This window comes from Acinonyx jubatus, chromosome B2 (genome assembly GCF_027475565.1).
Source record: "Acinonyx jubatus isolate Ajub_Pintada_27869175 chromosome B2, VMU_Ajub_asm_v1.0, whole genome shotgun sequence".
Classification (NCBI taxonomy): Eukaryota; Metazoa; Chordata; class Mammalia; order Carnivora; family Felidae; genus Acinonyx; species Acinonyx jubatus.
This window is the reverse complement of record NC_069385.1, coordinates 19618976-19634446: the sequence shown is the minus strand read 5'-3', so window position 1 is coordinate 19634446 and position 15471 is coordinate 19618976. Positions and strand designations below refer to the sequence as shown.

The 15471-nt window shown below is 38.9% G+C and overlaps 1 protein-coding gene across 8 annotated transcripts in view; it reads left to right on the top strand.

Annotated features, from left to right (window-relative positions):
* ADGB (androglobin) overlaps positions 1–15471 on the top strand; it is a 164754-nt gene that overhangs the window by 144729 nt on the left and 4554 nt on the right. For 6 of the 8 annotated variants that reach the window (XR_008298287.1, XR_008298286.1, XR_008298288.1 and 3 more), the window contains 4 exons: positions 82–141; positions 2406–2615; positions 8610–8700; positions 9428–9614. Coding sequence is in view for 2 of the 8 variants with exons in the window: in XM_027056687.2 (XP_026912488.2) it covers positions 82–141; positions 2406–2615; positions 8610–8700; positions 9428–9614 (548 nt within the window). In the remaining 6 variants the exon portion in view is untranslated. Of the gene's footprint in view, positions 1–81; positions 142–2383; positions 2616–8609; positions 8701–9427; positions 9615–15471 lie in introns of those variants that run through there. The other 2 variants (XR_008298285.1, XM_053222129.1) reach the window with 2 other exon arrangements.

Sequence of the window (15471 nt, the reverse complement as noted above, 5' to 3'; positions counted from 1 at the left end):
TTCTCTCTCTTCCTCTCCCTCTGCCCCTCCCCAGCTCACATGCACTCCCTCCCTCCTCTCTCTCTCTCTCAAACAAACAAGAGATGAAACCGGAAATAAGAATGCAACATAGTTCAAAGGTAGCAGTGTGTAAACTTGAAGGTAGGCTTGCTGCTGTTAGTCTGGCTCCTTTCTAGTAATAATAACTATAAATAATAGCAATAACATGAAACAGACTGCCTTTATTGAGTGATTGCCATGGGCCTGAAACTGAAAATATTAATTATTCCAGTTAAGACATCAGTCCACTGATCTGTAATGTTATTTTCGACTTACCAATAAGAACACAGGCCCAGAGTAATTTGCTCTGTGATTTGTTAAATTCATAAGATACCCAGAGACACAGCCAGCTTGCAAACAGCTCCCCATGACCCCGAGTGCCTTCTCACAAAAACCTGGCTGGCCCATTACAACCTCACTGGGACACCCAGGGAGGCTGACCGCATTCACATCCCAAATCATGCTTTTCCATGGTCACATCTACAGGAGTATAATTCAATAATTGTTATAAAGATAATAACGCCTCTTAACTTTTCATATAAGGAGTATGAATAACAAATATCGTCCTGATTTTGTTTCCTTGGGATGCGCATTCCTCACATCACCTTTTGTTTATCTCATTTTAACCTACAGCAACCATGAAGTAGACCCTGCTATTCCCATTTTATAGACAAAGAGACCAATGCTCAGAGTCCCCGAACGGCTCCTAAGTCCCACATCTAAAACGTAATGGAGTTGGGATTTGAAATATTTCTAACTGCTAAAGTACTCCCTTTCCTAAGGGTTAAAGTCTCATGTCCTATTAACAATACAAAGGTGGATAGGTTTTATTATGATTTTATTATTTTAAATTGTATTGTTTAATTAGATTTTATTATTTTTTAAATGTTGTATTAAATTATATGTAAAAGAAAAAATGTTGCACTGGATGCTTGTTAAAAATGGCAAGGGAGATCATTCAAGACTTGTAATAGGAGTCAAGACTGTTGTAGTAGGAGAGAGAGATTGAATCCAACTTTGAATACAACAGGGACAAAGGGGGTTCATAGCAAATAGGCAGGGAGTGGGTGGGAAGTTACTCAGAAAAACTTGGTTAGGTATGGTTAGGAGGGTGGAAAAAGAGAGGAACTGGATTGGATATCAAAGCAGGGGTGGGGTGGGGGGGGATGCGATTCTTGATAAATTAGTCTAACAGGATTCTTTGCTAAAACTAGGATTCGAGCCAAGGACAAGGCCTTGTAGAGAACAAGGTTCCGAGGAGCCTGAACTTGTCCTACAACATACCTGCAGTTAAGGCATAAATATTTATTGTATAGCTTGATGCATTTTTACGTGCAGATACACTCAGGAACGACCATTCAGATCAAGATCTAAAACACATAAATACATCCCCAGAGTCTTTCTCCTTCCCTTCCCTCAGCCATTTCCTCCCTCGAGGTAACTCCTTGTCTGACCTCTGTTACCATGTATTGCTTTTGTCTGTTCGTGAACTTCTTATATTTGGACTCAGACAGTATACACTTTGAACTCCTCACTGTTAAGCTGTTCCACTGCTTCTTGTGTCAGGCTTAGTAAGTTGTGTTTTATAAGAGATTTGTCTACTTTGTCTAAGTTAAACTTCCTGGAATAAATGTTATTTTAATCTCTTTTTACTTGATCAGTTTTGCTCTAGGGGTGTACCAATTTTATTATTTTTAAATGTACTTATTTCAACATTTCTCCCAGGTTTTGCACATTAACCTATTATCACCTTTTATTCAAAGTGGAATATAATGTCAGTTAAATTATCTGCAATTCATAAATAGGAGGGAAATATCTGTATGCTGTGGAATTGGGGTAGGTTTTACATGGTTTTTCCTAGGCATAAAGATCTAGAAAAGTGAGAGTAGAATTATGGCATGAAGGAAAAACTTTCCTACTTCACAAGCAATAGCTTATCTCTGCTCTATTTTAAGGTAACTTTAGACAAGTACCTATACACAGGGCTCCCCTCTCCAGAGATGAGAATCCCGTTCACATACATTTCTCACACAAGGCAGGTTGTATTTCCTCCAGGGCCCAGCGTAGCAGTGGCCCCAGTGGTTCAGAGATCCCATTTCCATTTGTAATGTCTCACCTCCAAAAAGCCTCTATTCTTATGTAATCTTTCATATCCTGAGGCAGCTTCCAGACACACGGGTTGCCTGGGCTGTCCACAATGTTTTCTGAGGGACCAATGATTGCTGTTTGCTAGTGCTCCTTAGAGGTGACAAATATTTCAAGTCTGCTCCAAATCTGTGCTCCCACTAGCCCGGTTACTTTTTGGATATGATTTCATAGAATGCAAGCTTTTTTTTTTTTTCAGTAATGCACATGTCATGTTGTAGTTGAAACATCTTCAAGTGCCATAAAAGAGCCAGACGCAAAGGGTTCCATGAGTTCAGAGAGCAAAGATATCCCGCCGTTGGGGAGTATGCTGTGGAAGAAGTGGCAGATGACCAGGGGCTTGAAGGACTGGTCAAAACTGGTGAGCAGCGAAATTGGAGGAACGTCTCCAGCAGGGAAGGAGGAACAGACTGTGCGGAAGGAAAATATCAGTAAGCATTATTCTCATTTGTGAGACAAAGACATACTTGGAAATAAAAATTCTGGAAGAGGCACAAACACATGTGATGTCTAGGGTGATAAATGGAAAAATATGTATTTTGGATTTATAGGTCTTCATTTTGCTTGTCAGAGCTGATAATCTGCTCAAGGACCTCATTACTAACCAGTTATCTTAGGGATAGAAGTGGGCCAACAAAAGGAGCAGGTGTATTTTTGTATATTTTTCTGTGTCTACAAATACTAAAAATAAAATTGCAGTGACCACATATGCCATTGTCACTGAACACAGACGCTTTTTGTTAATCTGTGGTATGCTACATGGTAGATTTTCTTTTTACCTTTTATAACAAGTTTTAAATATTTGGATTCTAAAATTCTGGAGGGGAGGAAGTTTCAGTGGTGTACGAGCCACACTAATTTGGTTCATTTCTGTATAATGGAGATTCGTATTTATTCACTAAAATGAGTGCAAATCCAGGGCACCTGGGTGGCTCCGCCATTCAAACGTCTGACTCTTGATTTCGGTTAGGTCATGATCTCAGTTTTCCTGAGTTCCAGCCCTGCATTGGGCTCTGTGCTGACAGTGAGGGGCCTGCTTAGGATTCTCTCTCCCACTCTTTCTGCCCCTTTCTTGTTGGCATGCTTGCTCTCTCAAAATAAATAAATAAACTTTAAAGAAAATAAAAAATAAAATGAATGTAAATCCTCGATTGAAGGTTTTAAGGAGAAAGGTCTTTCCATGCTGGCCTCCATGAGGAAGGATTTCCCCTAAGCAACTCCTGGACTTTCTGTTGGTAAAGGACTTAGTGTCCCATATGGTTGAAACAATGAATTGGGCTGCTCAGAGGGGGTCCTGAATCCCCTGCTAGTCCCTGAGTTGGAAGCACTACCTATGACTGAGGGGGTGCAAGGGTCAGCTAGCTCTAAAGTTCTGTGACCCTGGATGGTTGGCCTTTCACATCAAGCTACATCCTCCAACCATACCTGTATCAGGAGTACAATCTTACTCTTTATGTCCCTACTTATTCAGAACCCAGGCAGGAGAGAAAGATATTTTGGAAGGATGCATCCTCAGAAACACCAAAAATGGTTTTCTCCAAATGGCTAAACCACTCTGAGAAGCTTAAAATTAAAAACTGTTTAAGGTTAAAACACCTCCTTGAAGGATTTCCACAGGAAAGAAGAAAATTCCAAAGTTCAAAGGGTGTTTTACTATAGTTACAAAAGATTTGATTTTTGAGCCAATATTTTGAAAGCAAGCACTCATTTAATAAATAATGACATACATGACATAACACTAAAGCTTATTAGAATAATACTTCTCATTCTATATGAACATTTAATTTGTACAGTGGTTTTGCATATATTATCTCACTAGAGCCTCCCTGAGCTAAACAAACCATATATTGGTATCTCTGTTTCAAAACTGATGTGATTGATAAATGCCTCACCCTAGGGCAGGAAGCCCAAACAGTGTGTAGTGAATCAATCCCTGGTTCTTGGAATTCCGCACGTTGTGATCTCTAACAGAAGGCAAATTTTTCCCCACACTCGATTAGAAACCAGTGGAATGAAAATACAATTAAATTCTGAGGTCAACTGTTTATTTATGTGCTAATAAGGTAACTTTTTAAGTTGAAAAAATTGAATGTAATCATGATTCTTCACACCAGCCTCGGGTACTGTGTCCCACAGGCGTGGTGGAGATTTCATTTATTTTTTAAAGTTGATTTATTTTGAGAGAGAGAGAGAGAGGGAGAGAGAGAGAGAGAGAAAGAGTGCATGCACAAGGAAGAGCAGGGAAGAGGCAGAGAGAGAATTCCAGGCAGGCTCTGCACTGCTGACACAGAGCCCGATGCGGGGCGGGAACCCACTAACTGCAAGATCATGACCTGAGCTGAAATCAAGAGTCAGAGGCTGAACCAACTGAGCCACCCAGGCGCCCTGCTTTCACTTTCACTCTGAGCCCCAGACCAGTGCTGTGAAAGGCTGCGTCAGTGTCGGCTCTCCTGCTTCTCAGGTCTTCATACTTTTTGGCCGGCAGAGTTTCATACCTTTGTACTAAAGTTCACATCCATGAAAGAGTGTACTTTGGGACAGAAAGGAAGGGGTAGGAAACACGGAGGAAAGGTAAATGTGAGCAGGAGTGGACGACTGAGGGCAAAGCAGCCTGTCCTCAAGCAAAATTCCCCCAAAACATTTTTAAAGGTGTTTTATTATAATTCTTATTGAATATAAATAATATAACATATGTATAATATAATAATATGAAAATATATTATATATAAAATAAAATATAAATTTAATCACACTGCCAAGTAAACTTGAGCCCCTCTCCCTCTGAGAAGAGGGGTGCTTTTGTGTCTCCCGCACATCTTATAGCACCGAAACACTACCATGTACTCCAGGTACTGGGGTAGTAGAAGGAATCCTGTTTGAGAGCCATGGGTCTGGCTGTCCAGCTGTTCTCTGGAACTCTGTATGTTGTTGCCACCTCTGCTGTTGGTGCCTCCGTCATATTGGCCCTCACTCCTGGGGAAGCATCACCCATAAGAGATTACAGATCCTATGAGAGCTTTGGGTGATCTGGCGTCTACACACCTGGAGATACTTGTGATTCCCAGAAAACTACTTTATTCTTGCCACTTTATATTTTCATACAATAGGTAACTTAGATGATTTCTTTCATAGTACCAGAGGACATGGAAATGATGTCATTATGGATTTTACCCCTACGCATTCTTCCTCAATACCAAAGCCATCATCAAGGTCAAGAGTATAAACATTGCTTTCAAATTCCCTTTGATCTCTGGGAGCCTCTAGAAAATTCCTCTTCCAGAGGTTGCAGGTGATCTCTGTCTTTATTCCCACATCTTTTGCCGGGCCATCACAATCACTAGGTCTTAAGCAGAGATTCTCAGACTACCTATGATGAAGTCAGTCTTCTCCCCTAGTCTGCTGGAAGCTGAAACTTTTCAAAAATGTAATAAAATGACCCAGTGATGACCAATTACTATAAAGATATTTCTAAATACATATTCTTTCTAAATACAGTTCTCTCAGAACTTATCCCATAGAGACTCAGTTTGCAAAGGATGGTACCTACACACACACACACACACACACTTTGGGCTGTACTATTCTAGAGGTACAAGACTGTCATAGTACTCTTATATGCTTTTCTGACACAACAGAGTTTTGTAGAAGAACATGAAAGTTAATCCTTTCTGTCCCTTTCCCACACTCTCTTCTGCTTAAATGTATGTTACTTGGCAGGATGTAAGAAAACACAAACATCTCATTAATCAGAAAGTATTTTCTTTCCAGTCAAAGTCAGCAGAGTTGGTGTCTTATAGAAATCACTCATGTTTGAACTGCCAAAAATATACCCAGCATAAGTAGGTATGTTCATAAGAAAAGCAAATGAACTTTAGATACCATAGCAATCACAATGAAAAAAGAAAAACTATTGGCCACTGATTTCTTTTCTTTTTTTAAAATGTTTATTCATTCTTTGAGAGAGAGACAGAGACAGAGAGACAGAGCATGAGCAGGGAAGGGGCAGAGAGACAGGGACACAGAATCGAAAGCAGGCTCCAGGCTCTGAGCTGTTAGCACAGAGACCAATCCAGGACTTGAACTCAGGAACCACAAGCTCATGATCTGAGCTGAAGTCAGACACTTAACTGACTGAGCCACCCAGGCACCCCGGCTACTGGTTTCTAAAAAACATATGGTAAAATGTTAATTCCTCAGGATTGTTTTATTTAATGTTATAAAATAAAAAACTTGATTGAATTTAAGTTTTAATAATGGAGTAGAGTTGAAATATTCTGTTTTCTCACATGGACCATGTCTTTATGTTTTTGAAAAAATGAAAAATTAATTTGGATATTAGTTTAAAAATGTTTTTAAAGGTTTACATTAGATTACATTTCTGAAGGAGTGATAATTTTTAACAAGTTGTTATACATTAAGCACTTTAACAATATTTCTGAAGGCTATTGCAACCACATGTAAAAAGCAGGATTAGTAGGCATGAGACCTCTTGCATGGATTTGACATATCCTCTCCCAAAAAGCAATAATAAACTGAAAACAATTAATTAAAATACATTTTAGGGGCACCTGGGTGGCTCAGTCGGTTAAGCATCTGACTTCAGCCTAGGTCATGATCTCACTGGTCCCAAGTTTGAGCCCCGTGTTGGACTCTCTGCTGACAGCTCAGAGCCTGGAGCCTGCTTCAGATTCTGTGTCTCCTTCTCCCTCTCTGCTCCTCCCCCACTCACACTCTGTCTCTCTCTCTCTCTCAAAAATAAATAAACCTTAAAAAAATTAAAAAAAAATTTAAACTCTGAAAGCATACAACTAAATAAAAAAATACAAGATACAAGGTTAACATATAAAAACTATTTTTATGTCTATATATTATCAATGAGCAATCAAAAAAGTAAATTAAGACAATTTCATTCACAGTAATGTCAGTAACAAATGTATGGAAATAAATTTAACAAAAGCGCAAGACTTGTCTACTGAAAACTACAAAACATCACTAATGGAAATTTTTAAAAATCTAAAGAGGGAGGCTGTCCATGCTTTGGACTAGAAGACTCACTATAGTAAGATAGCAATTCTCGCCAAATTGATCTATAAATCCAGTATAATCTCTATCAAAATTCTAGTAGACATTTTATAGAATCTAACATCCTGATCTCAAAACTTATTTGGAAATGCAAAAGACCCAGAATGATCAAAATAACTTTGATAAAGAACCAAGGAGGAGGATTTTTACTTCATGATTTTAGAATTTCTTTGAAGCTAACAATAATCAAAACACTCCAATTCGACAGTTTCTTTAAAAAGTTAGATGTCATTTTACCATTCCTAGTTACATTGAATATCCAGGAAAGGCAGATCTGTAGAGACAGAGTCCATGGATGTCTGCTAAAGGCTTGAGGTGAGAATGGAGAGGGGATGTAAAAAGCCCAGGAGATCTGCGTGGAGAGCGGAAATGTTTTGAGACTGGGTTTTGGCGCTGGTTGCGCAACTCCGTAAACTTACTAAAACATATTGAGTTACACTTTTAAAATGGGGGAATTTGATGGCATGTAAATTACCCTCCAGAAATTTTTAAACAGGAGATTAAATGTCCTGGGAAGGCTGAATGGTTACTATTTTAGACTCTAAAGTCTCTTGTTTAAGTACGTTCTAGTGGGTAACTATGGGTCCCTGGGGTAGAGATCTCCTGCTAACTTGATTTGCATTCGGTGTATGTTACCCACTCCGCTGGATCTACAAGGTTCTTGAATTAGAGTACTATGTCTTAAGTATTTTTACATTCCACCCCCATAATGCTTATGAGACCTTTCACGCCTAGACTAAGCGTTTTCAATATTGGGTCACTTAATTTGTTTATAATGAAGTACAGTAGGACTTTTCCTTTTTGTCTCTACCTTCACTTAACTACAGTCATGATAACGTTCTGTTACTCTGCTTATAGAGTATATGCACTTTGCCCATCTCCTTCATTTTGCTGTAAGTACAGTAACTCCAGCTAGAGGACAAATACGAAATATCATTAAATTTTAATAAAATCATATTGAGTCACATTAAAATAAAGTCACATTAAAATAATATTAAATTAGGTAAGTCCAATCAGTGTTTTTTTTTTTAATGTTTATATATTTTTGAGAGAGAGAGAGAGAGTGCAAGTGGCCGAGGGGCAGAGAGAGAGGGAGATACAGAATCTGAAGCAGGCTCCAGTCTCTGAGCTGTCAGCACAGAGCCTGACCCGGGGCTTGAACTCCTGAACCGTGAGATCCTGACCTGAGCCTAAGTTGGATGCTTACCTGACTAAGCCACCCAGGTGCCCAAAATGGTGGTTGTTTTTCTTAAACAGAAGATATTATTTTTAACTAAAATGAGATGTAACTGTCTGTTAGTGTCTATTCTTTTTTGAAAATCTAGGACTTATTTTTTCAACAGGGCCTCGTTCGCGATCCCCAACAATTTTGGAAATGTCTCCACAACTTATTCGAAAAGCACTAGAATGTGTAGACATAACACAATATGTACGGTAAGTTTTAATAGACACGATTAATGCAAACATCTCTGTTCACAGAATTTTTGATACAGGGATAACCAGTTACTAAACTAGTGAAAATTTGAAATTAAATGCTTAATATATTTTCAGTATATTCAAATTTCTAGATGTACGTGGTTTTACATCTTCCATTTAGCAAATCTTTTATTAAGTCAATCATAAAAGCATTTAAGTATTTTCTTTAACATTTTAGTTTGCAAGCTGATTAAGGGGAGTTGAGCTACAAAAAATTCCCACTAGGTCTGCTGGCATTATTTAAGTAGGTTTAATTTAATTTAATTTAATTTAATTTAATTTTTTAGTAGGTTCAATTTTATTAAGAAGAAGACAATAGGATTAATAGAGAGATAGTTACTCAAGCATACTTATAAGTTTGAAAATATTTCAACATTATTTAGCTGCATAAATTAAAAAGAGAACCTCCAAAATAATCTCATAGTTTCCAACACCAATCCCACGAACACCTTATCAGATGGAGCATCGAATTTTACTGGTATTTCTCTAGAATTGTTTCCTAAAATATTAGTGAACCAGTAAATGGAGCATAGCCAATCAAAAAATAACAGTGTATTCTTTCTATTGCTAATATTCTATTGGATTCAGTCTACCACACTGTCAAGACGAATTTAAATTATTTGAATTCTAAAGTTCATCGCAGTGTTCCCAAATGATTTATGCATCTCCTGTGATGTCTTTGTAGAAAAACAAGAGACGCTGATCCTGTGCTACAAACAGAGGATCTGAACCAGCAGCAGGCAATGCAAAAGGCAGAAGAGGTTCACCAGTTCCGACAGTATAGGACCAGAGTACTCAGCATTCGAGACATTGAGCAAGAGGAACAGCTTAAAATAAAGGATAAAATCCTGGAGATGTATGGGGAAATGCGGGTGAGTCTCAACATACACCCATGGGTCAGAGTTGATACATTCTCTTATAATGTTGAAAAGATACCATAGAATCATGTAGGACCTGGGTAGAAAGACATTTTGAAAGTATTTAGTTGTCAGCTCCTCAGAAAAGGTGGAGAATTGGTGAAGCACATTTAATTTCACTTACTTCCTTAAACCCCTCCAAAATGCAGTATTGGGAATCTATCCACAAAATAAGAAGGAGAAAGAAGACAATGACCAAATACTTGTGAAGTTGACAGAGAGCTAGATGAAGAACGTATTAATAGACTTGAGGCACTCAAATTGTAAGGTGGCAGTAGAAAAGCTCTTAAACAATCAATCCAATTCGCTCCATAGAATCCCTAAAAGGCTCAGCAATTGGTGGCATCAGCCACATGAAGAAATGGAGGTGAGGTGGGAGGAAGACAAGACTGTAGGTTTTGCTTGGCTTGAAGCTATTTAAGAAGTAGTTCATTTGCAGATCATCAACTCAATGTTTTGTAGCCAGGTGACTGTCCCTCCACCCTAGCAGAAGACTAAAGTTGCTTTATTTAGACAAGGTCCAAAATGAAAAAAGGGGGGGGGGGATGGATTAGCGTAGTGAAGAAGACCAAGTTTAATTAAAAATGGAAGTATCATACCAGTAATGGGAAAATTTGATAAATATATATCGCTGACTTCCACTATAGTGGATAAAGACTTTTTTTTCCTCCCTCTTTCCTGCAACACACACACACACACACACACACACACACACACACACACATACACACACACTCCCAAAAATACTGATGGCTACAAGACTTTCTAAACGTTTCAGCCACAGTGACATTAGGTTCTCTATGTTGTTTCCAGCACTAGCTGATCTGAGGAATATGCTTCTTTGACACCTTCTCTTTTTTGTCCAATAGGCATCTTAAACCAAACCTCTCCAAATCCATTATTCTATCATTCTTGTCATTTTTGCCCTCTCTTTCATGTCAGCCTGAACATTTCCTCCATCAATATTCCCCACCCAGGAAGGGCAATTGTAGTCTTTCCATTGCTCAGAGTACAGACTTTGGAGACATCCTTGACTTCTCTTACCTCCCTCATCTAACCCGTAATCAACATTTGCCAACATTATCTTGAAAACATATCTCTAATTCAATCACCTTTCATTCTCTCTACCCCTACCACCATAGTCCAAATGGTCTGTGTTTTCTATTCAGAGTGTCCTATTCAGTGTTTTCTATTCTATTGCCATAGCCTCCTGACTGATCTCACTGCTTCCATCATGTCCTTCTACAATGGAATCTCTGTTAGAAGCCAAAATGGCTCTAACCATGAGGATAAACTATTTTATCCTGTGGTAACAGACAGCCACAGTGTCTCAGTGGTTTAAGACAGGGGTTGGCAAACTTTGTTTTCTATAAAGGGCCAGATAGTAAATATTTTTGCCTTTGCAGACCATATGTTGTATCTACTTAACTCTGCCGTTGTTACCACAAATTCAGTCAAAGATAACGCCTACGTGTGTTTCAATAAATTCTATTTGGAAAACTAGGCAATGAGCCAGATTTTTCCATAGGCCTTTGTTGAGCAACCTCTGGATGAAAACAGTAAAAGAGTATTTCTCCTTGTAGCTACAGGTCCAGTGAAGTTGAGCAGAGGGTCCTTCTCACAGTTACATTTCATTGTCACATTGCATTGGCCAAAGCTAGTCACATGGTCACATACAACTTCAGTGAAAGAATTAATCTTGCTGACACCGTGATTTCAAATTTCTAGCATCAGTAACCCTGAGACATTAAATTACTGTTCCTTAAGCCACCCAGTCTGTGGCACTTTGTTACGAAAGCCCTAGCATGCTAATACACAGTGCAGTGCTACCCTAGGCCTGGAGACCAACTGCAAACAACTGCGCTGGTGCGGATCATAGTACATCTGTAAAATGGAGAGTGGGACTATCTCACTCCGGTAGTGGCTTCATTTTCCACTAAGACATAAAGGCTTAACTATGGTGTCTAGAGCTCTCTATAATCTAGTGTCCACTTTCCCCTCTGATCTTTTTCTCTCTGATTCTATATGCTTTCCTTCTTTTGTTTTTTTTCCAAACTGACCTCACCTTTCCACTAATAGCCAGACATGTTCCCACCTCTGAGCCTTTGGCTTGCTCCCACCTCTTCCTGGAATATTCTTCCCCTAGACAGCCAAATGGTGTACAGCCTCACTTTCTGCGATCTTTCATCTATTGCCATTTTATTAGAGAGATCTTCTCTAAGCAATTATTTTTCAATTAGCACCCTTCAAGATTTGTATACCTGTATTTGGCCTTATTATTTTCTTTACAGGATTTACCATGGTTTAGCATGGGAAGGTATGTATTTGATACATGTTATTTATAAATATTAGAAGTATTTCTTTATCATATATAAATATATAATATTCATATATAACATATATATGTATATAACATGCACACATTTTAAATATATCTTGTGTAGAATATAGATCATATGTGAACAGGAACTTTGTTTGATTCACTGTTGTATACCCCAAACCTGGAAGAGGTGTCTATTTCACAGAAATTTGTTTCAAAAATGAATCAGTGAATCCATAAATGGATGTTAAAATTATGTAAATTCAGCTCATATCGTATAGAAAATAGTTTAAATTAAAATATTATAAGACAAAAGGGAAATTCATTATTGCCAATCAGCTAGTTTCTTTCTGTATTTAAAAGACAAGAAAATGCAGTAGATGGGAAGGCCATAAGGGAAGACGTATCAACTGGGATGGTTTTTAATTCAGATCTCATTCTTTAAGTGTGAGGTACAAAAATCCTAGTTTTGATTGAAGCTATCTTAATAGAAACATCGTCAGCACGACATTTCTCATCAGATGGGAGAAAAGCATGCCTATCCTCAAGAGGTTACGGATATATATTAAACTTACTTTACACTAAACCCTTTAGATGATTTTTTCTCTCTTCTTAATATGGCACCACTATCATCTCATGCAGTAGGTTTAGTAAAGCCGATTTTATTGTGGTAGATACAGTGCTTTGCTTCCACCCAAAGCGTGGAGAAGAGCCTGGTTCTGGCATTTAGCTCTTCTGCAGTCTCCACTCAACTTCTGCAAGTTGCAAAACCAGGCAAAATTTCTTGAAGAATTCAGCAATGAAGACAAAACAGTCACTCTAGAAGATTCTCTTCTGGTTAGCATCAGTTCGTTCATCCTTCTGTTTTTAATTATATCATTCTTGAAACAGGAAACCGTCAAGAGGTTGAACCATAATTGTACCCATACTATCAGAAACGCAAGTGAAATGAGAAAGCCAAAGCCTCTTCATAAACCTACATTGGCCCTTAGTTATCACTGCTTTATTTGTGAACATTTTCAGGGAAGCCATTTCTAAAATGTTGCCATTAAGTCAGTCATTAATAGGTCATTAACTCAGTTCTTGACTACAGCTTTGAAAATTACCCTTTTTTTGGCGGGGGTGGGGGGGTGGGGAGGGCCTGGGTGGCTCAGTCAGTTAAGCGTCCAACTTCGGCTCAGGTCAGGATCGCACCGTTTCAGAGTTCGAGCCCCATCTCGGGCTCTGTGCTGACAGCTCAGAGCCTAGAGGCTGCTTCAGATTTGTGCCTCCCTCCCTCTCTCTCTCTCTGCCCTTCCCTTACTTGCACTCTATCTCTCTCTCCTAAAAATAAACATAAAAAATTTTTTTAAAAAAGAAAATTACCCTTTTTTTAAAAAAAATATAAACTATATTTAAGGACAGTTAAACTATAGAGAAACTATCCTTACCCGTTTATTATTTTCTGATAGTTCCCATTTCCACAATTTATTCATTCAAGAACTATTTCTGGGCATTTTTGTATCAGGGACTGTCCTAAGCATGAACAAAAAAGATAAACCCTGGCCATTGTGGAGCTCACGTACTAGTGGAGCAAAGACGCTAAAATACAAACACAATATATAAATACAAGGTATGGTATGATAGAAAGGGAAAGTGTTGAAAAAAAAGAAAAGTGGAACACTACGAGAACACAGTGATTCAGAAGAGATACTGGCTGGAGTAAAGGCCCCGGGGAGTGAACACTTGGTCTTGGTGCGTTAGAGGCAGGACAGCAAGGAGGTCTGTGCCCCTGGAGCAGAATGAGCCAGGGGTAGATGAGTGGGAGGGGAGGTCAGAGAGGAACTGGGGGGAAGTGGACAGACAAGGTAATCACATAGGGCTTGCAAAAGACTGTAAGGACATTAGCGTTTATTCAGAGGGATGTATGGAACCACGACAGGGTTCTAAAGAGCAGAGGGGTAACATGATCTGACTTCCATTTTATTTTTAATTTTTTAATGTTTATTTATTTTTGAGAGAGAGACAAAGACAGGGACATGTGCGCTCATGCACACGCACATGAGTGGGGGAGGGGCAGAGAGAGAGGGAGACACAGAACTTGAAATAGGTTCTGTCAGCACAAACCCCGGCACGAGGCTCGAACTGACGAACCGTGAGATGATGACCTGAGCCACAGGTGGACACTTAAACAACTGAGCCACCCAGGCGCCCCTGGACTTCTGTTTTAAAAGGAGTACTCTGTATATTGTGTGGAAAACAAGTAAGTATGGAATGGGGCACATGTAACAGCAGATAAATCTGTGAGGAGGTGGATGCATTGGACACATAACAGTGGTTCACACCAAGTTGCAGAGTGGAGGTAGTGAAAAGCAATTGAATATTGTATATATTTTGAAAGTAGACTCAGGATTTTCTGATGGATTCTTGGTATATTATAAGAGAAAGTGAAGAGTCAGGAAATACTCTGAGGTTTTCACTTAAACAACTGATAGGGTTGAGAGGCCATCAAATCTGCTGGTTTGAGAGGAAAGAAAGATTTCAGTTTGGGACGTTTTTTGATATATGTATTGGACCAAAAAAAAAAAAAAAGCATTCTTGGGGCATCTGGGTGGCTCGGTTGGTTAAACGTCTGACTCTCGGTTTCGACTCAGGTCATTATCTCATGATTCATGAGCTCCATGAATCACATTGAGCTCCATGTTGACAGTGCAGGGCCTGCTTGGGATTCTTTCTCTATCTCCCTCTCTCTCTGCCCCTCTCCTGCTCATGTTCTCTCTCAAAATAAATAAACTTAAAAAAAAAAACCAGAATTCTTAGATATCTATTACAGTCACATGGAGATGTTGAATAGAAATGACATATATAGTTCTGGAATTTGGAAGAGAGGTTTGGGCTGGAGATTAAAAAATTTGGGGGACCCATCAGTAGAGAAATGAATTTAAAGCAATGGGGCTACATAAAATCAGCAAGGAAAGAGGCCTAAGATCTAAGATGTGGCCATCCCCTCATTTAGAGATGAAGGAATAAAAAGAGAGAGAGAGAGAGAGAGAGAGAGATGAAGGGGAAAAGGAGAAATCAGCAAAGGCAACTGATACAGAGCAGCTAGTGAAGTAGAAGAAAGTTCAGTGGGATGTATTGTCCAGAAAACCAAGTGAATCAATTGATCCCGGTGGTGAGAGTAGAGGTGAGTAAGAATGGGACCCAGATGTGATTTCAGATTCAGTTTGGTGTCCTTGAATGAAAGCCAAACTGACAATAACAAAGGTAACCAGTGAACTAGGTGATATTATTTGAAAGTTCTTCAAATATAGCTCAGACACATTTCATTGGGGCTAGAACCATGTGGGAAACTAGTAACTTAGCACAATTCCTGTGAGGGACACAATGAGCTGCATGTTTTATAGATTATATTTGAATGCATACCTATCTCTTCACCTTTCTCTCTTTTTTCTCCTGCTGATGCTTTTATTCCCCGTTCTGTTAAAATCTCTTGTACCCCTTTGTTGCCTT